Below are 21,050 nucleotides of genomic sequence, written 5' to 3'. Positions count from 1 at the left end.
GCAATGTCCACAATAGCCAAACTATGGAAAGAGCCAAGATGTCCATCGACAAATGAATGAATAAAGAAGATGTGGTATATATATACAACAGAATATTATGCAGCCATCGAAAGGAATGAAATCTTGCCATTTGCAACAACGTGGATGGAACTGGAGGGTATTATGCTGAGCGAAATAAGTAAATCAGAGAAAGACAAGTATCATATGACCTCACTGATATGAGGAATTCTTTATCTCAGGAAACAAACTGAGGGTTGCTGGAGCAGTGGGGGGTGGGAGGGATGGGGTGGCTGGGTGATAGACACTGGGGAGGGTATGTGCTCTGGTGAGCGCTGTGAATTGTGTAAGACTGTTGAATCACAGACCTGTACCTCTGAAACAAATAATACATAATATGTTAAAAAATAAATAGAAGAAGAAGATAGCAGGAAGGGAAGAATGAAGGGGGTAAAATCGGAGGGGGAGACAAACCATCAGAGACTACGGACTCTGAGAAACAAACTAAGGGTTCTAGAGGCGAGGGGGTTGGGGGGATCAGTTAGCCTGGGGATGGGTATTAAAGAGGGCACATACTGCATGGAGCACTAGGTGTTATGCACAAACAATGAATCATGGAACACTACATAAAAAACTAATGATGTAATATATGGTGATTAACATAACATTAAAAAAAAGAACTGGTGAATCACTATATTGTACACCTGAAACTAATATAACACTATATGCTAAGAATACTGGAATTTAAAAATAAATAAATAAACACAATACTTTAAAAAAAAAAATAGGCCAATTAGAATTTAACCAAAGTTGAGATTTTGCTAAGCAAGTATATTGAATGAAGCAGGGGCAGAGTCCAGGGTGTGTGATTGAGTATAATGATTTGTCATGGCATTTTAATTAAATAAGGAAGTAAGTGTAGCATCAAGAAGAAGGTTGGTTAAATAGTGCCCAGACTGAATGCCATAATTCACTGTATGTATGGGGCTGAGGAATTTTTGAGGTCAGAGTAGAGAAAGTGGACTAGAGAGAGAAGACATGATAGAGAGTAAAATGCGTAGATTTAAGATCAAATTTTGAAAAAGAAGGCAGGGAAAGACCATGAAGAATGTATAGCTCAAAAAGAATTATTCAAAAAAAACTAGAGAAGTCAGACATACACTCAAAGAAATTACAGACATGAACTCTCTAACCCATATGGGGACCTTCATGGCTGTCCAACCCTTCAAATAGCTTGAAGGACAGTCAAAAGAAAAAAAAAAAAATTAAAAAAACATTTCAGAGGCAAGAGCCATTTGGAGAATGAACACCAAATATAATAAATGTTCAAGGATAGATGGGAAAATGTAGAAAGAAATCGTACACAACCAAACACTAAGAAATTTACAAAATAAATGTTATTAAAAAGATAATAGGAGATATAGAATATCCAACATATGTATAATATGTACTTTAATAAGTGAATATATTTAATTCAAGGATGAAAGAAACAAGGTTAGTATGAGTGTTCTAATAGAAAAAGTCATGTCACTTCTAAGGAGATAAAAACATCTGGTTAGTCAGAGATTTTTCTGTGGAAAAACTCAAGGCCAGAAACCCTGGAACAACATCTGCAAAGTTCTGAAGTTACTGTAGTCCCAGAATTTTATACCAAATATTATTCTTAAATCAAAGGAAAACAAACACTTTCTCAAACATGTAAGAAATTAGGGACCACAAGCATTAAGAGTCCTTCTTGATGAAAAATAAATTTTAAAAAATCATAAATTAAAAAAAAGAATTGCTGGAAAATAATTCAAAATTATTCAACAAAGTAACTGATAAAAATTAAACTCAAGGACAGAAAAGCCACCATAAAAAACATTTGCTTATCATTGACTCTATTAATACACAATAAAGTTTCAACAACTATTAGTATTATAGTTTCAGAGCAGAATGTAAATTCAATTGTGTAATATATTAAAATCATATTACTAATAAATATAAGATGTATGAAAGGAGGAGAGGTGGGGAGAAGTATAAGAATGATAAATTTCTTCATTTTTTTAAGAAATCAATAGATATAGGGGCACCTGGGTGGCTCAGTCAATTGGGTGTCTGCCTTCAGCTCAGGTCATGATCTCAAGTCCTGGGTTGAGGCCCCATGTTGGACTCCCTGCTCAGTGGGGAGTCTGCTTCTCCCTTTCCCTCTTTCCCTTAGCCCTTCCCCCACTTGTGCTCTCTCTCTGTCAAATAAATAAAATCTTTAAAAAAATTAAAATAAAAAAATAAAATAAAGATGGGATGATGATTAAAGAGACATCACAGAAGATAACTTGTCTACATACCTTAGAACTGACTCAGAATGTTTCAAAGATTAGTAAAAAGAAGGCAGCAATTTGTTTGGAGTTGAGGTTGCTTTTGTGCAGGCTCAATCAAATTTAGACAGGAAGGACATTTTCAATAGGAACAAAGTCATTTACCAAGATGGCAAAGTAAGAAAACTGAGGGTTTGGATGGAAATGAAAGAAAAAGACCCAGAAACCTTTCCTGTAGCATTTAGTTTGAGTTGGACTGAGATATTAAGAGAAAGAGCTTAAAGACAGGGCAAAGTCAAAATGAGCTGGAGAAGGCACTGGGGAAAGTGGTCTAGATGACCACAGTCTCTTTTTGAGTACAGTCTGTGAAACTACTTACTCTTGAAATGCAATCCAATTTTGAAGCTATTTCTTGCCCTGGTAGAGATGAATGTATTTTACTCACAATTTGATAAGTGTAATTTCTAAAATGCTTACAGAAATACAAAAAATAATCTTGTACTGAAATAAAAGTGACCCTATTCTTTCTTCCTGCTAATCGCTACCATTCGTAATTCCATCTAAAACCTTCTCGCCAAATCCTAATATACTTTGGATTTGTACCCTTCCCCTGCTTATGCCATATGTAGAATTTGTTCCAATAATATATTTCCCTGTCCTTAAAACAGATTTTTAGAACACACTCACAACTGAGAGGAAATGATCATCTTTTCCAGAATATTGAGTTACCCTTTAACCAGACTTTAAAGTAATGACTAAATAGTGCCAAGGTTTGGATACTTTTTAATTTGTATGGAACTCTCTCATACCAAGGAAAATTCTGGTACCTGTATGCACTTTATACACGTATGTTTTGTTTCATTTGCCAAAAGCATTAAATGAAGATTTTTAAGAAATTGCCTTACCCAGTGAGTTTGACAGCGTGTGTCTGGAGCTTTTGATATTTGCTGGACTCTTCATTTGTTCTGGTAACATGTCTATATATTCCTGTCTTATAATGGAAGAAATCCTCATGGACTTGCATTATGGCTAAAATAAAACCCAACAGAATGAAACAGTTTGAAACAAATCTCTTTAAAAATCTCTAGAAATTCTGGGCGCCTGGGTGGCTCAGTCGGTTAAGCGACTGCCTTCGGCTCAGGTCGTGATCCTGGAGTCCCGGGATCGAGTCCTGCATCGGGCTCCCTGCTCAGCAGGGAGTCTGCTTCTCCCTCTGACCCTCCTCCCTCTCATGCTCTCTGTCTCTCATTCTCTCTCTCGCAAATAAATAAATAAAATCTTTAAAAAAAAAAAAAAAAATCTCTAGAAATTCTCACAGAACAATCAATGGTTAAATTGCCAGGAGGAGAATCTAAGAAGGGACTTTGCAATTCAGCCTAATTCTCTTTCCTACTTGATTTAATTGCTGCAATTTTTGTTGTTGTTGTTCTCTTATAAAAACAGCTTTTAGCTATTTAGAATATTAAGTACACATTATATCTTTAAAACACCATCTATTCTTAATTGACAGAGACACTATTACCAGGAATTGAAACCCTTGCAGAGAAGCCCCACTGCACTTGGCTAGTGATTGCTGTTTCTCCATTAACCTTGAACTTCACCATGAGCCTCTTAAAACTCCAATTAAGCTAGCAGTGAAGGGTGAACCTAGCAAACAGGGCTTAAAGTAATTGTCCTTAATCCTTGGAAGTAAATACAAACCTTTCCTTGGCGAGTTTGAATAAAAAGTAAACATTTGGCAAAAGAATACTCTGACAAGATTTCAACCTCCCAGCTCCGGAGAGCTAAGCCACTGCTGTATTCTTTAGAAAGTAAGAGCTTATATTTGGTAAAGTTCTCCTTCATTCCCTCACCTAGATTACTTCTTTTCTGTATCGTGTGCTGCTTTGTTGAAGGGCTTGGACAATTCAGGGTGAAGACTTTAAACTTCTAGAAGACATGAATTAAAAATATTTTTAGTTGGGACTAGATAAGTATACCTTGGTAAGTGCACAATGCTTGTCTATAATTAGTTTGACATGTTTTTTAAATAAAATAAAAACTAAGGTCACAAGCATTTGATAGATCCTAAAATGAAGCTTCTATTCCAAAGTCATATATAACTTTTTAATGTTCTACCTTTTATTTCCTTTTTTTAATGTTTCATGCCTTTTCTGATGCTCTTTAAATATTCTCAAAAGAGGTTAAGTCTTCTTTATCTACTTTAAAATACATCTCCCCAAAAATAAATAAAATACATTCCCATAGGATTTTAAGAATTTATATAACTGTACTTTACACAGACCTTGTTTTGTTCTCTTTTCAGCACCTAAACTTATTTCTAATTCTACAGATTTTAGAAGAATGCACACCATGTTATTTATCCAGCATCCCATTGCCTTTTACATTCTTTTGTACTGAGAGAGGAGAAAACGCCATATGTTAGCCCAGGCAACACTGTGCAGACAAACAAGTTGCATCTACAGCAAGATGAGTTAACCAGCACTTGTATAAATGTGAAGATACTGCTAGGGGTTTTTCTCCTCTATAGAACCATTGACCCCTTAAGCTCTTCTCAACTCTCCCTAAGCATCAGGAATAAAATATACACTTCATTGCTGAGAAACAGTACCACCTGAAGAAGTGTGGGAGAGAGACCATCACAATTAACATGAAGGGGGCTCCTTGCTTCAGTTTCTGACACCAAAACAGACTTGATGAACCCATAAAGATTAACTACGTAAGTTACTGTAGTGCCATTTTACTTTTGGAAAGCTTCAGCAAACATATTACACAGCATTATAACAAGGCTATGGGCAAGATGGAGCCCACCTTGATTGCAGTTCTATCTCCTGCTCCTGGCTCAGGCTGGCAGGAGGTACGTTCTTGACAGATGTGTTGAATAATTTGGATTTCAACTTTACTATTTTAAAATGTTTATCTTTGATTCCTACTGTGATTCTTACTTTTTATTATTTTTTATTTATTATGTGAAATTCATGTATATTTAAGTACTTGACCATAAAATAAACCTCCCGGGCTCTCAATTTTAAAGAATTACGATCCAAATTTCTTCTGACTGATTAAAAGACAGAGAGAAACTTGAAACAGCACTACAACGACTTGAAGATTCAGAGAGCTTAAATAACTTGCCCAAAGTCATTTAAGTAGCAAATGCCAAAGGTGGAATTTTGAATTCAGCCTTGACTTACAACACTTTTGCTCCTTTAAAATCGTCACACGAACTTAACTTATTGAAGCATGCATGTAAATTACATGATTCCCCCAGTCTTATAACAGCCAGTAAAAATTACATAATTACAAGGAAAAAATTCTCTTCATTTGTTTGTGTTTTGTTTAAGGTCCCAGGATTTTTAGAATTCAATTCAGGACATGTTTAGTGTAAGCTCTAGTTTCTCGATAAATGTTAAGTGGTGATAATGATCAATAAAAATATTCCAACACAACTTAAAAATCCATGGTTTCTGCTAGAGGTCAGTGCTCAGAAAAGCAAAAGTAGATGCTGGCCAATAATTCCTTAGGTATATATCAAATGTTTTACATTTAATTTTGGTTAATTTAAGTTGATTTGGTTCATTCCACTGTACTGATAATACATTTTGGGCCTTCACATGTTCACAACCTGAATTTCCATTTTAGGCCTCGCTGGGTCTGTTCTTCCATGCTCTTCAAGGCAATGTTTAGTACAGGAAACATACTCTATGAACTTATCTTCTTCATCCATTGCAGTGGTGCAAAATAAAATTTAATAGGGAAGCAGAGGAACTACATATCAGAGATGATATCTTAAAAATGAAAGTCAATGTAAACTCGGTATATTATTTTCTTATTTACTGCTAATTTACTATCCATAACACATCTACAAAATTGATCAAAATAAAAGGCATTTTATAAAACACAAAAATCACACTGACTTATTTAATTTATTTTGAGTTTATGGAAAAAGGAAAATATTTAGATTTTTTCCACTGCTAAAGCTTGATTTGTTTTCAATCCATTACCTAATCCCTTTAAAATGAAGGTGAGGAAATTTCTAATACTATGTGTGGTCCTTAAGTATAGACTGGATAATTAAATGAGCTCCACTACTTAGCATTCCATGTTTGACTGTCGGCTTGGCCCATGATCACTTTTGGAAAGACTTAGCAGACTTTCATCAAATGTGTTATTAATATTTAGGAATTCAATTTATGAATGTGTCTATCTTCTTAAAATAAAATGGCAGATAATGAAGGTATTAGGTAAACATATATCCTATAATTGTACTGATCTTAGAACTGAACCTTTATGAACACTCTAAAAGTAAAAATTTTCTTTTATTCAGCTCCTTTTGCATGAATTAAAAGATAATTTTGTTTATTAAAGAAATAAATAAGACACAACCATATTTCACTCAAGCTTACCTTGTACTGGTCCATTTTGCATGATTTCTTTCATGATCTCAGTTTCCTAGAAGGAAAAGTATCAATGAACATTGTTATCAGACCTATTTTCTATTGGTATCTATATCAGATCTGTTATCTACCTGTATTTATTATCAGACCAAACCTATTGTTTGGTGTATAATATTAGGTGCCGTATCATCAATTGAAGAATTATACAATCCAATGTGCCTTGACCACTTATAATTTACTTTTAATCATGCCTTGAGGGGCGCCTGCGTGGCTCAGTTGGTTAAGCGACTGCCTTCGGCTCAGGTCATGATCCTGGAGTTCCGGGATCGAGTCCCACATCGGGCTCCCTGCTCAGCAGGGAGTCTGCTTCTCCCTCTGACCCTCCTCCCTCTCATGCTCTCTGTCTCACAAATAAATAAAAAAATCTTAAAAAAAAAAAAAATCATGCCTTGAAATACTCACATGAAACACCACATTGATCAAGTTGCTAAAGACAAGATGCACCCATTTGTTTCACTGACTTTTACCACTGGTAATAATTTTGGAATGAAGAGGAAATTAAATAATAGCTTTTTCTGGTCACAAAAAAAAATAATTATGTTTTATCAGTGGAGACTTTGTCATCTCCATTCTTTTGACTATGAGAACCCCAGATGATTGTTTAGTGATGTTCCTCAGTGTGGCTATAGTATATAAATATCTCTATGCTGTCACCCACTGTGTGATCAGCCCTTAGTTAAAAGGCAGGTCATTCGTTTTTTCATTTGTTCATATATGTGCATTGATCACAGAGTATATACCAAAAACTAGAACAGAAACAAATATTGACCCTGTACCTATCCTCAAGGAATTTACATTTTGGTAGAGTAGAAAGACAGTAGCACAACTAATTGCATTATGATGTAATAAGTTCTATTACAGAGATAAGCACAAAGTTCCCAGGGATGCAAATGAAAAAGAAAAGTAATCCCATGTAGGAGTCAAGAAAAGGTCACAGAGAAGATGAGGTTTTGACCTGGGCCTTCACCCATGTGTTGGATTCTACCAGACGGAAATAGGTGGGATAACCACATGGGTCAGAGGAATCATCACCTGGCTAAGTAGAGAAGCATGAGAGAGAATGATGTATCTAGGGAGCAGACAGTAGTCCTGTTTATCAGGAGCATTTGGAGCAGGTGGAGGGGCATATGTAGGCAGGACAAAAGTCTGTAAAGGCAGTAGATCAGAGTCAAATCACAGAAGACCTATATGCCATGGTAAGAATACTAAACCGTATTCTGTAGGTAATTGAAAGCCACTCAAGGTTCAGATATTCACTGAAAGTGAGGTCTGGGTAACACTGATATGATGGAGTAAAATTTGTCCAGGCTTTCAACATGAAAAACTAGACTCTAAGGGAGTCATTTTCCCTTTATGGCTATGTCTACTTCAATTATTTTGTGGACTAAGGCAAAGGATTGACACAATGAGCTACTACCACCAAAAAGTCAGTGAAAAAAGGTCTGATTTAGCTTTTATTTGTCAAGTATGTAAATATATATCATATAATCATTCATGCTGCTAATATTACAAAGCTCAGAAATCTGAGAGTCTTTAATGGACACTTTAAGAATATAAACAATTATATCTGAAAACTAGCATTATTTTAGAATATAATAGCTTTTAAATAGTTTAAATAATAGTAGAGCTCTATCTTTCTGAGAAAGTTAACCATTGTTAATTCTTTCCATTTAGACTTACGTTGGAGGAGACTCTGTATGGAGGAGAACATTGGTAGATCCTGTTCGATTTCTCGATGTTGTTGGGACATGGCTTGGTGGCATGCCGTTTTCCCCGCCCATCAGACCTACTTGCCATGGCGCAGCCATAATTGGTAGCATTTTGGTCCTTGAAAAGTGGATAGCATGCATGGGATACCAGTCTATGAAGAATAAGTAAAGAAGTAATATTTAGGAAAATGCCATAATATCCTATCTATGTGCAATTTTACTGAAAATTTATAAATTTTCCTGACTGCTTACATGTGTAACTTTCAAAATGTGAATTAATTCCAACATACCAGTTCAATATATTATACTCTTCCCTGCCCCTTCATTTTTATTATAATTTTAAAAGTCTCATTTCAATTCATTTTAATAAATAATTTATCTACAGTACAGAATTTCCTAAAGATGAAAAGTGACTGTCAATAAAATCTGTGGTAATATTAATAGGGGATACTTCATCCTGCATCTATAATTATAATGTAGAAAAGCCAAGCTTAATGTGAAAAAGACAATTTTATTATGTTGAGATGGGGTATTTGATCAATGAAGTAAGTTTTGTAATTAAGGCTGTTTTGTTCTTGGTTTTACTTTTACATTTTTATTGAGTTAATAAATATCTCCTCATAAGATTTCAATTATTATGTTTCTACGGTTCATGATATTTTGGGAGAAATACCATACAATAAGATAGTTTTAAAAGTTAATAGAGTAGAAAGTTATCAGACACATACAATGCACAAAAGATAAAATAATTTTGATTTCTGATTTTGAAACTGAACATAGAAAAGTACAAATTATTTGGTACCAAAACTAATGTAATTTATTGAACATAGAAGAAGATCATAAGGAAAATAAACCATAAAATTGACTTTATATATATTCAATTTGAACTGGCCATAGAAGTACCCAATAAGATTGCTTCAGAAAAATTCAATAGTGTTCAATAGAGTAAGAGAATCTGAGCAAGGAGTGTGATGGAAGCAAAGCCATTAAAGACTATAAACACTTCAAAAAATTCTTGCATTAAACATACTGCTTTGGGGTAATGAGTGCCATTGATTGAATTGTGTCACCCAAAATTCATGTGTTGAACCCCCCAATGCCAAATGTGATGGTGTTTGGAGGGGCATTTGAGAGATAATTCGCTTTAAATGAGGTGATGAAGGTGGGGTCCTCACACTGGCATTAGTGTTCTTATAAGAAGGGGAAGAGATACAAGTACTCTCTTTCCGCCACGTGAGCACACAACAAGAAGGCAAATGAGAAGAGGGCTCTCACGAGGACTAAATCAGCTAATATCTTGATCTTGGACTTCTCAGCCTTCAGACCTGTGGGATATAAAGTCCTATTGTTTAAGCTCCCCAGTCTATGGTATTTTGTTATGGTAACCTAAGCAGACCAACACAGTAAGATTTAATTGGGTCTCAATGTTAATTTATATTTCTAAGCTTCTAAAGGGTATTAATTTTTGTCATAGTACAAAACAGAAGCCAACCAAGCACTACTATATCAGGAAGGTATCAGCCCAAGTTGTTCGTTTTAAGCACTACATTATTAAGCAAAATGTATGACTTTTTTTAAAGAAATTTGTTGCCACCCATCAATATCTGACATCCATGCTTTCATAGCACCTGACTGTTCCATAGCAAACCAAGAGGACTCAGTGGATGATAAAAGGACAGGGGAGCAGTACATATGTATACTACTAGTTATCAGCTGCAGTTTCCTTACCCAAATAACTTAGCTTTTAAGTAGATTAGCTCTTACAGTAGATATGAGGATGCAGTAGGTATTACTACATGAGAGTAAGGAAATACAGCCTGCCTTCTCCCATCAAATGGGGCAGTGACACTTAATGATGTTGATAAGTTGAGGCAACCATAAATTCTTTATTTTATTCATCTCATTCTTAATCTAATTTTTACCTGGCATTATCCATCTACCTGAGTAACGAAAGACTCAGCAAAGGTATCAGCAATATCAACTACTCTACTCCCATTGAGACTCAGTAGAACCATTTAGCTCAGAGCAACAAGAAGACAATGCTTACTTGAGTCTTTCCATTAATTTAGTGAGGAATGTATACATTCTTCAAATAATTGCTTCCAATAGCATATAATCTTAGTAGATACCAAATATAGTGTATATTTAAATGTAATGCACACATTTATCTAGATGTAGCATATATTTATTTTCAGTAAAAATCTTGCAATTTATTTTTTTCCTTATTGACCCCAAACAGAACTTATAAGAATCCTAGAAACATATGTTGGGCAGCTATTTACCCACGTTTTCTCAGGAACCACCAAGCCCTATCAATGCTTCCACTATTGCATCCATGTCGGTTCTTGGCACAGCAGGAGATCAAATTTTGAGGGGATAGATTGGCTGTGTATCGACCTTTGGACTGAATTGCTATTCGGTCAGCTGCCACACCTGTTTCAAATAGAATACTCATTAATATTCAAGTGGCACATGACATTTTTAATAATTTACATAGCCCTTTTTTTGAATCCTAGTCTTCAGAACTTAATGTAATTTAAAATTAAAAATGAATGTCATTAATATATCTCTGTATTCCAGCAAAGTCAACTGGGTCATAATTTCAGTCATAATTTTTATCCAATTTTGGTATTGCTCAATTGTCTTATTGACTTCAAAGGCTTTTCTAGTCTCTTGTTCCTTTCATGTTCTATACACTTATGAATTTTTCATTAAGAAATCTGTCAAGTGAAACTTCTCGAGGGCAAGAATCATATCTCATTTACATTTGTAACTACTCCTGTACCTCACATATAGTCATGGATAAATATATAACTTTTGAAATGAGTACAACTAAATGGAGGAAATCAGAAAAAACTTATCATAGAAATACCAACTGGAAATTCACCCATGTTAATCTGATATATTGGAATAAACTGAATCCTTGGTTTTTAAACCAGTATCGAGGTTAACCACTCTGAAAACCATTCATAAGCTAATCTATACTATGAATCTTATAAAATATCTAAAAACAACATAGCACATATTTATTCTCATAATATTTTGAAAATTATGATCCTAATCTTATTACATAGACATGGAATTCACCTTGTTTATACTTGATATAAATTTATAACAATATAAAATTCCCATGGTGGTTGTTAATCAGTTCATTCCTTTTCCCAGCACATATTTATTGACTGCCTATGAGGTGAGAGGCACTGTACTAAGCACTAAAAATTACAATAATGAACAAGAGTCACAATGCTACCATCACAGAATAATAAACTAGGGAAATTAATCCACCAGTAGCAGAAAACTATTTATGCTATCTTTTTGATATGAATGATGAGATCATGGGAAAATTTTGGTACAAATTTTTGTTGTTGCTGGATGGCTGGTATAGTTTGTTCTTGATATTTCAACTTAGTTACTTTTCATTAAAGGCAACAAAGTTGTAAACTTTCTTTTATTCATCCAATTTTCTCAGAAGAAGTTATAGCTTTTGCCCATCAAAATTGTCTGTATACTGGAACTTCTCAAGGTGCTAATTTAGAATTATTCTAAAATAATTCATTTTTAAATAATTCATTACATATATATTTCTGTATGTACAGGATTTTTATGTAACTACAGCATATGTACAATTCTGTAGTGCAATTTTGGCACATTTTAAATGCTCAATATCTGTTCAATCTATAACCTCCTACTTCCTTCTCGATTCCCACCTCTTACTGTGTGGGGATATATTTTATAAGAGCAGATGACATTCTACTATGACCTCTGCTAGTCTCAAGGAATTAACTCCCTCTTTCGTAGAAGAAAATAGAAAATTTTTGATGTTTTGACTTTCAGTACAATGGTTCAGAATCCAATGTAAATTTGAAAATGGTAGTGTAACTATTATCTAGTTCAAAAACCACTTGGGACAACAGCAGTCAAGGAATCAGTAACCTGGCTTCCAGGATCATTTCTGAGATAGGATAAGTCATTTTATCTACTGTAACTCTTCTATAAAACCAAAGGCTTGAAAAATTTGACCTCTAAGATCCCTCCCAGCCCCATGAATCTGTAGATTTCAACTTAAGGATAAATATTTTAAATTCCAACGGGACACATGTTGTTCTTCTCAGACATTTCTCAATCTCAGTGAGTGTTTAATCCAAATTCACTTGAAATACTTAAGAATGACTCAGCTCAGCGAATTGTTTCCCACCCTCCTTTTTAAAACTGTTATTGGCTTTTACCTCTGAGACACACTCTACCATTTCCCCTGCTTATTTATTCTATCTCTACATTTGCCTCTGACAAGCATCACCCGCCCCCCATTTCAAACTCTTTCACCTCTTCAGCTTCTGACATCGTCCTTGAATTGTATTTAGCTGCATACCTATTGTTTTATACATGTATATTTTTAAATGTCTTCTTTATTCCATTTAATAGCTTTTAGCTTCTTTGAAAAACATTTTTTTTCTTATTTTAACTATTACTTTCTGATGTAATTATCTGGATCTTTAAAAGAACCTAGTTTATTCTTTTCTTTGCTTAACACACTCAGAAAAAAATAGCTTAAGCCTGAATATAAAACCATGTCATCTGAAACCTCAGAAGTGTTGAAAACCCTCTTTCTGGTGTTTTGGTGAATTAGGTAGGTGGACAAATCCAGACATAGCCCTGGGCTGAGGCCATCAGTGGGACTGTGTCCTGGGGATACCAAAGTACACCATCCAAATCAGGCTAGCAAGTTACTCTCACTATTTAACCAGCAACATCTTTCCTAAGACATCTTCAGAATACTGGTGTAACTTCAATTTAAAGCAAAATTCTTATATATCACCTAAGAGGTGTAATACATTAACCACATGAACATAAAATGACAAATGTTTTATCTGATTAAATATCTCCCTACCCATGTGAAACAAGGCTCATACAGGTCCCCCGTGTGGATTGCTAGTAAGTGAGGACAAATATCAGAAATCCAGAAAACATTTGTTTTAGATAATAGATAAAGCCATTCCAGAGGTAAGCTTGGCCAAAGGTACCATTTCTAGAACAAACTAGCTGACATATGAAGCAATGATATTTGGACAATTATATCAGTAATTTTCTGTCCAAAATAGTATCACGCTTCAGAGCTGGCTTCTCTGCGAATCTATGTCCCTATTTTACAATGCTTTCTGTGCTAAGACTTTAGAATTCTGAGCACTCTTGGAATTACCTTCAGAGCCTAGAACATAGTTTTATGAAGATCTTTGATAGTAGTCAATCAACATCATGTTAGGTTATTTGCTGGAATATAATTTAGAGACCAAATCTTAAGATTAACCTGAGTATTGATTTATTGGACCTGTGAACTTATATGAAAGTAATTATAAAAAGTAATATTCCTCACACTTTTGAAGTAACAGCAATACTAATTTGGAAGCTACTCATAACTTTGGAGTCAAAAGCTACGAATTTGCTTTCACCTAAAATGATAAAACCCATTTAATCCATTATTATTTTGTTCTGAAGTGTTTCTTTACATCAAAGTAGTTTAATAATAAGGTATATTTTTGAAAATTTATAAAGAGAAAAGAATATAAGAATCATATAAGTATGTGTAAGTTCGTATTAGTATTACAGATAATATTATGAATAAAGACATACGTTATACTCTTCTTATCATCTGGCCTTAACTCTCAAAGGACAAACAAATTTTGGCAACTTTTCTTTGTTGCTCTTTTGATTTATTCTCCATTTAAAATTACACCCTAAAAATCAAGACCAATTTTCAGAGTGAATATGGATTTTTATATAATGTTCAGGCTGCTTTCTCTGCTCTGAATACAATTTTATTTTAATTGGCCAAATGTTAATATTTCAAAATTCTGAATTTCAAAATCTTTTAATTATTGTCCCAGAACCTTGACTTAAAGGGAGAATCATAAGGAAGTAACTAAAATGACTTTATTACTTGCAGTAGAAAATGCCCATGATGCAGCACAATTTTTTTGATCCAATGGGCCATGAGTCCATCCAGGCCATTTATAAGAAGCAATAAAAAACTCTGGAAGATCAGTTGTTTCAGGTAAAGAAGCCTAAGGAAGAGAGGCAGACGTCAGATGTCTTCAAAGGTATCCCACTAACCATTATAAGAAAATGCCATGATCTTTTATAATATTTATCATTATTTTTTTAATTTCATACATTCATGTTTTCTGAATGACATCCCTGAAAGGTATTAGTAGTGTAGGATTTCTATTTCATATATGTTTAAAAATAATTCAATGCAGGGAATCTTAACACAGAGCAAAATCATAAGAACAAGATGTAGAATTTTTTCTGAGTTACCATACAGCGCAATAATTTTAGCCAATGTTTCTATCATCTTGAATGAGAGTTGGGGTCACCCATATGTAAGAAGACATGGTGTTATTTAAATTTGGTCTCAGAAATAACATTTACTTTTATGTCCCTTCTTATGTTAGAGAGTGTGATTCTGTATGAAGTTAATGAAGTTTCAGCTGCTGTCTTTCCAAGAAGGTAAATTAAATGTTATGGACCTTGCTCTGTTCAAGTCACTCAAAGAAAATCTCAAACACAATACCCTATTTTTTTCCCAAACTTTTCTACAGAGTGATAACTTTCACTTCCATAAATAATGACTCAACCCAAATAAGAATTTTGTTTATTAATTTTTATCACTTATACACACACATTCACATACATCATTTTTGAGAGTGTTTTAAAGTTTTCAATTTTTTTCTCAATATTTTATCTTCTCAATAGCTCTATGTTGTGTAATCATGGCAAATATTATTTACTCTATTTTACGAATGAGGAGACAAACTTCTAAAAGTTAAATGACATGCTAAGGTTAAATAAGAAATACCCCTGAAACCAGATCCAGGTTTTAGAATTCTTAACACTAAGCTCCATCTATCATTTCCTTACTTTATCAGAAATACATCGATATTTTGCAACAAAAGTAAAATGTCTATAAAAGCTAAAATTTTATCTATTTAAAAATATTATGATTATGCTTTCCATTAAACAAGTTGGGCTACTGATCCAGTATCTTGCAAACAAAATTACTTCTGACAAGTATATAATTGCTTCAGAGACTAAAGGAAGATTTGGAATTTACATGTCAGCTTGAAAAGGTATCCCTCCAAAATATTTATAAATTTGAATTTTAATGAGAGAGTTCAGTTTTGATGAACTAGAAAGAAACTATTATCACCCAATAAGAAAGTTATTAAATCCTGAGTTCCATTACTAAAAACACTGCTATTTAGATGATGGAAGAAAAGTACAGAAAATGTCAAGCAGATCACAGTAGAGTGCCTGCATGATACTTTAAGAGCAGTATCGTGGAAATCCAGGTGATGTTAGATCTTTATGCCATTAGACTGACCACACTGCAGAAACTTGAGTTGGAGCAGAATAAATTGACTGCTCTGAATAGATAGTTCCAGAGAGATAGATTCACTCTCCAAAGGAATCTTTCTAACTGCGATGGAAATACACCTATCTTATTAATTACTGATACCTTCCAACTTCATTGTCATTGCCTTAACAGTGTGCTTTTAAACATTTATAGTACTAAGTGGTCTCAAGTTTCCAGAAAAACAGGTGCAGTGCTGGTTGTTACTTTATCACTTTATAATTTAATAAAATAGATAGGATATTTTCCTTCTACTCTATTGAAGCAATAAAGATATAACTATTACATCAAACACATTTCAGCCTGGTTGAGTTATTTAAAATTTGACTTTCATATGCCCAAACCTACCAGGATGCTTTGCACATAGGAGGTATTCAATAAATATCTCATAATGATGAGGAAATATAGATCTAATTGGTGGGTATCATCTCTTAAAAAAAATGTTTTTCTCCCTTAGGCACATTAAATTAAATTATAAATATCAGTCTGCTTTTGTTTTTATGATTTATTGCTTAAAAAAATACTAACGGTTCATCCTTCTCAATAAGATAAGACAATAGAGAAATAACAAGCAAAATGGCATTTTTATTGAAAACATACTTACCAACCCATTAAGCCAGATCCAATTCAAAAAGATCACCTATTGGATCTTTCAGAATTTTTATCATTTATTTAATATTGCTTTTCCTAAAAATAAACCCATAGGATTTGAAGATCAACAGGCACATACTATGTTGCAGTTTTATTCTTCTTATGATATCAGATAATCTGATGAATAAACAAAGAGCAAATCTTATATCCCATTATTCCATAATTATTGCATGCCCCTGTAAAGTAAGAGTGTTTTTAAGGGCTTATAAATAAAGGTAAGCATCAGAGAATAATAGCTTTTAGGAATTGGTAACACAAGTTTGGCTTCAACGCATACTTTTTGTGTGTGTATGTCAAAAAGATACCTTAATAAAGCAAAAGAATCAAGAGTATCAGCTGAGAGTGACAGAAATTTCAAAGTGACAGTGGCTTTTATTTTTAAAAGGATTTACACAGTGGTATATGGGCATTTTTAATTCTTTCAACTGTAATGCTAAAAAAGTTTCAGTCATAATCTAGTCGTATTTCCAAATTAACATTAGTCAAATTTGAGGTTAAATTTGAACAGTCTCCCTGCTTCAATATTTCTATTTAAAATTAGAGATTAAAAATATTGTGAATATAAAAATTAAAGGCAATGGTGAACACTGGAGAATTTTTTACAGTACTTCCTGCATTTAATTGAATGAAAATCTCTGAAAGAGTAATGCAAACATAATCACAGAGCAGCTTGAGAACACTCTAGTCAAATTCTGGACATTCTGGACATTCTTACTCTGAGCCCATATCTCCACAATATCCACCATGTGAGTGACCGCCCCTATCTCTAGCTGCACTTTCCTCCACTTAAATTTGGATAATCAGAGTGACCTGAGAATCAAAAGAAGGCAACAGAGAATATCATTCTGTTCTGTCCTTCACGATCCAAGGCCATGAATACCAAGAAATTTCTTCTAAACTATTTGATATTAGAGAGGATAGGGCTAATTTACCAGTTGCAAATGGCAAAATGAATTTTTCACCTTCAACGATATTTGTCTTCATGTTTTTAACTCTGGAAGGATTAGCTTGGATATTTCTCTAGTTTCGATTTATAGAGTAATTTACCTAATTATCTATAAATATCAATATTTCATGATCATACTATGGCAGGTAGTGCTAATTCTTTTTTAATCCTTCCCTTTTCATAGGATTTCCCCTTATTCATAGAAATAACAATTTTAGCTCATCACATGCAGCTCAGAAAAAATGACCGCATTCCCTAGTCCTCCTTGACTACTATGTGTGGCCACCTTACTAAGTACTGGCCTCTGGGATATAAGCCAAAGTGTTATCGGCAGTTTCTGAGAACTTTCTTTAAGAGACAAATGGCACTTCACTTTTATTCCTTTTTATTGATTTTCTTTTATTTTCCTGCTAGCAGAAATTATTTTCCTGCTACAGATAGACATGGAGCAGCCTTTTTGAACCACAACAGGACTTTGGATATAAAGACTGGAAAACAGAACAACAAGAAGGAAGAAGTCTGGGTCTCCAATACCATGGAGTGTAATTCTAATGGAGGACCACCCATCTCCAGATTTGTTGGTGGTAGCCCAATTCTTATGTTATTTAAGCCACTGTCATTTTGAATTTTTGTCTCTCTCAGATGAGCCTAATCATAATTAAAATAGCACACATATCTGATACTAAATTTGCTAGGGAAATACCATATTTCACTGAAGCCAGGACATCATTAACTATAAGAAGCATCCCAATTCTAAAGGCATAAAGAAGTGAAGACAATAAGCATCTAGAAATTGATGAACTATGAAATATCCTCAAATGAGTTTCTTAGAACACTAGTTCTGGGGGAATTGTAATAGATAATTACAAAAGAAGGAGTTGATTAATCTAACAGTTCTGAAAAACACTGGTTTTGAAAATTAAGTAGATTATTGTCCTCACTGCAATACTTTTTTACAAGCTACCTAAGTGTTGTGAGACTCCAGGAAGTGGAAATCATATTCATGGTTTTAAATGTTCATGACCCAATGCCAAGTATTTTATTTCATCTTATTTCATTTCATTTCACATCCTTTTGATTGTGAAGCAGATCAAAGGACTACTGTTTCCTGGAACATGCTCTGGGAAGAACCATAGTCTAGACTAGATAACCCAGGTTTGGGAATAGCCCAGAGAACAGGTGCTTGTTCTATCAACACACAAACCACCTCAGGAATCCACTTTTCACAGCCCCAGATATTTATTCACAGAGAGGGAAAAAAATAAATTTTCACATTTCTTTTTGGAGATTTGCCTTGTGGTGATCAATTCAGCCCCACGATGTTGTTCAAGTCATGTTCAATTATATCACAGTGTTATGCACCAGATTGCAACTGGTACAGAAAAATAAAACTGAGAACTAAAAACTCAAAAACTGACGTGAGAGATAAGACACTGCCACAAGCTCATTCTGCCACAAGTTAAGCTGAATAAGGAGTGAGGCAGGTTATGTATTTTCTAAGGTTTCTCAAAGGGTGTGGGGTTCCATTCTGGGAAGGAGGGAATGGAGGCCTAAGCACGTGCTTCAATGCTCTTGGAATTTTAAAAATCTTAATTCAGAGACAGTGAGAACTGGCATTGTAATCTGTCCCTCGCTCTTTATCTACATAGATGAGAAGTTTCTGAGATGAAGGGAGGAAAATATATGCTTCAACAGACTCCACCATGACATCTGGCTGTGCCCCTCTTATGCAGCATCACTGGCACCTGCATTTTATAAAGTTATTCAAGCCTGATGCCATTTGCCTATGTTCACATATGTGGGAGCTAAACATCACTTTTATGGGGAAAATGGTCATTTTTGTTTCATATTATATAAAGAACCAAACCATATAACTGTGTCCTTCACTTTTCTAGTTAGTGTTTCATTTTTTACAGAGGCTTCTTTTTACAAAGGTGACAAACATATTTGGAGTCAAGCAGATTACTTTTAATCAAATAAAAAATTTCAATAGCCTATGGAGGGTTACAAACTACACTTGGTAATATTCCCTTTGATTTTTTCCAAGGGTACTTCTCATCCCTCAGTACTTGCTATCATTGAAATATACTTCAGAAAGGAAAAAAAACAAATTCCTCCTATTATAACTAATGACAATAGAAATAAATCCAGGGGTACTGGATCTGCCTTCAGCTCAGGTCATGATCCCAGGATCCCGGGATTGAGCCCCACATCGTTGGGCTCCCTGCTTAGTAGGGAATCTGCTTCTCCCTCTCTCCCTCCCTGCCACTTGTGCTCTCTCTCAAATAAATAAATAAATAAGTTTTTTTAAAAAAGAAAGAAATCCAGTCTGTCAATACTGAATAGTATCTAGACAATGATCAAGTATTCAGACAATTAAATTTTCATTTCTCATCTCAATGATTGGTGGCTTTAAGAGTTATTATATAATACATAAAATATTTTACTTTAACTTCCAACAAACCATAAACACATTATTTTTCCTGTGTTAGTAATTCCAACTAAAACACACTGAAATCATTCATATTGGGTGACTGGGAAAAGATGTTATACTAGTAAGCTATAAGATTGATGAAGAAATTTTTCAAACATCTGTAACAACTTTGTTCACTTCATTGTTCTCCCTGGGGAATCAACAACAACAAAAGTATCTTAAAAAAATTTTTTAGCTGAGACAAGTATAGAAGTGAGCTCTTAATTTCCCCATTTCTGTTTGAAAATAGTATTTTTCATTCAAAATATTTGCAATATTTATAATAGGATAGAACACAGTGAAGCTTCTTAAAGTTATCTCCCAAATTTAAAAGCACTTGAACATTATATCTGGAAAAACATTCAGGTACAAAGCTGTTGATTTGATTAGATTAGATTTGGATATGATATGACTTGATCTGATTTGATTTGATTTAGGAGCATAGTAGAAGAACTTCCAGGTTCACCAGAAATATGTAAACTCCATCAGGGCCAATAAATCCAGAGCTATACCTTTCTTTATGAAATAAAAATCTCCAAGTGATGAAGCTTTTGATAATTTAGTTCTTACTAAATTAGTAATAAGGAATAGTAGGGAATTGACCCTACTATTCTCCCAAGATTAATCCAAGGGAGAAAAAACAACTTTATATGGTAGATGATAACATTTCTGTTATATATGTATATAATGTGGTATATAATAAGCACTTCTCTTTCAGCATTTCATGGACTTCTAACAACCCAACAAGCAAGGTATCACTGCCATTACCATTGCACAGAGGACGAAATGGAGGCAATAAGTGAAAGAGCCAGACTGAGCTCCAAGTGCACTGGCTCCAGAGCTCATGTTCATCATGGTAAATGGAATGGTGCCCACATGGGTAAACACACGAGCTCACACATGCCTATTAACAGACTTCAACTGTGATGTTTCTGCTGGCTCAAAAGGATGTGAGTCAATGCCAGGTTTGTTTGCATGCTGTCATAATAATTGGTTGTCTCCACTGTTTTCTTTCTGAGACACTGAGAAAGTTCTGATTTATCCCTAAATATACTTCTGCTCTAGTGTGCATTTTCAGTAGGAAGATATAATGCACCATTACACAAATTTATTTG

General features: G+C 34.2%; 1 protein-coding gene across 1 annotated transcript in view; it reads right to left on the bottom strand.

Moving 5' to 3' along the window:
* TINAG (tubulointerstitial nephritis antigen) overlaps positions 1–21,050 on the bottom strand; it is an 86,198-nt gene that overhangs the window by 47,573 nt on the left and 17,575 nt on the right. Inside the window, exons 5-9 of the mRNA XM_006728128.3 lie at positions 14,393–14,516; positions 10,740–10,890; positions 8,429–8,609; positions 6,698–6,743; positions 3,200–3,323 (exon numbers count right to left, since the gene is read on the bottom strand). Of these exons, the coding sequence (XP_006728191.1) occupies positions 3,200–3,323; positions 6,698–6,743; positions 8,429–8,609; positions 10,740–10,890; positions 14,393–14,516 (626 nt within the window). The remainder of the gene's footprint in view (positions 1–3,199; positions 3,324–6,697; positions 6,744–8,428; positions 8,610–10,739; positions 10,891–14,392; positions 14,517–21,050) is intronic.

This window comes from Leptonychotes weddellii, chromosome 8, assembly GCF_054177405.1.
Source record: "Leptonychotes weddellii isolate Sample4059 chromosome 8, ASM5417740v2, whole genome shotgun sequence".
NCBI lineage: Eukaryota > Metazoa > Chordata > Mammalia > Carnivora > Phocidae > Leptonychotes > Leptonychotes weddellii.
This window is presented reverse-complemented; position numbering and strand designations above follow the sequence as displayed.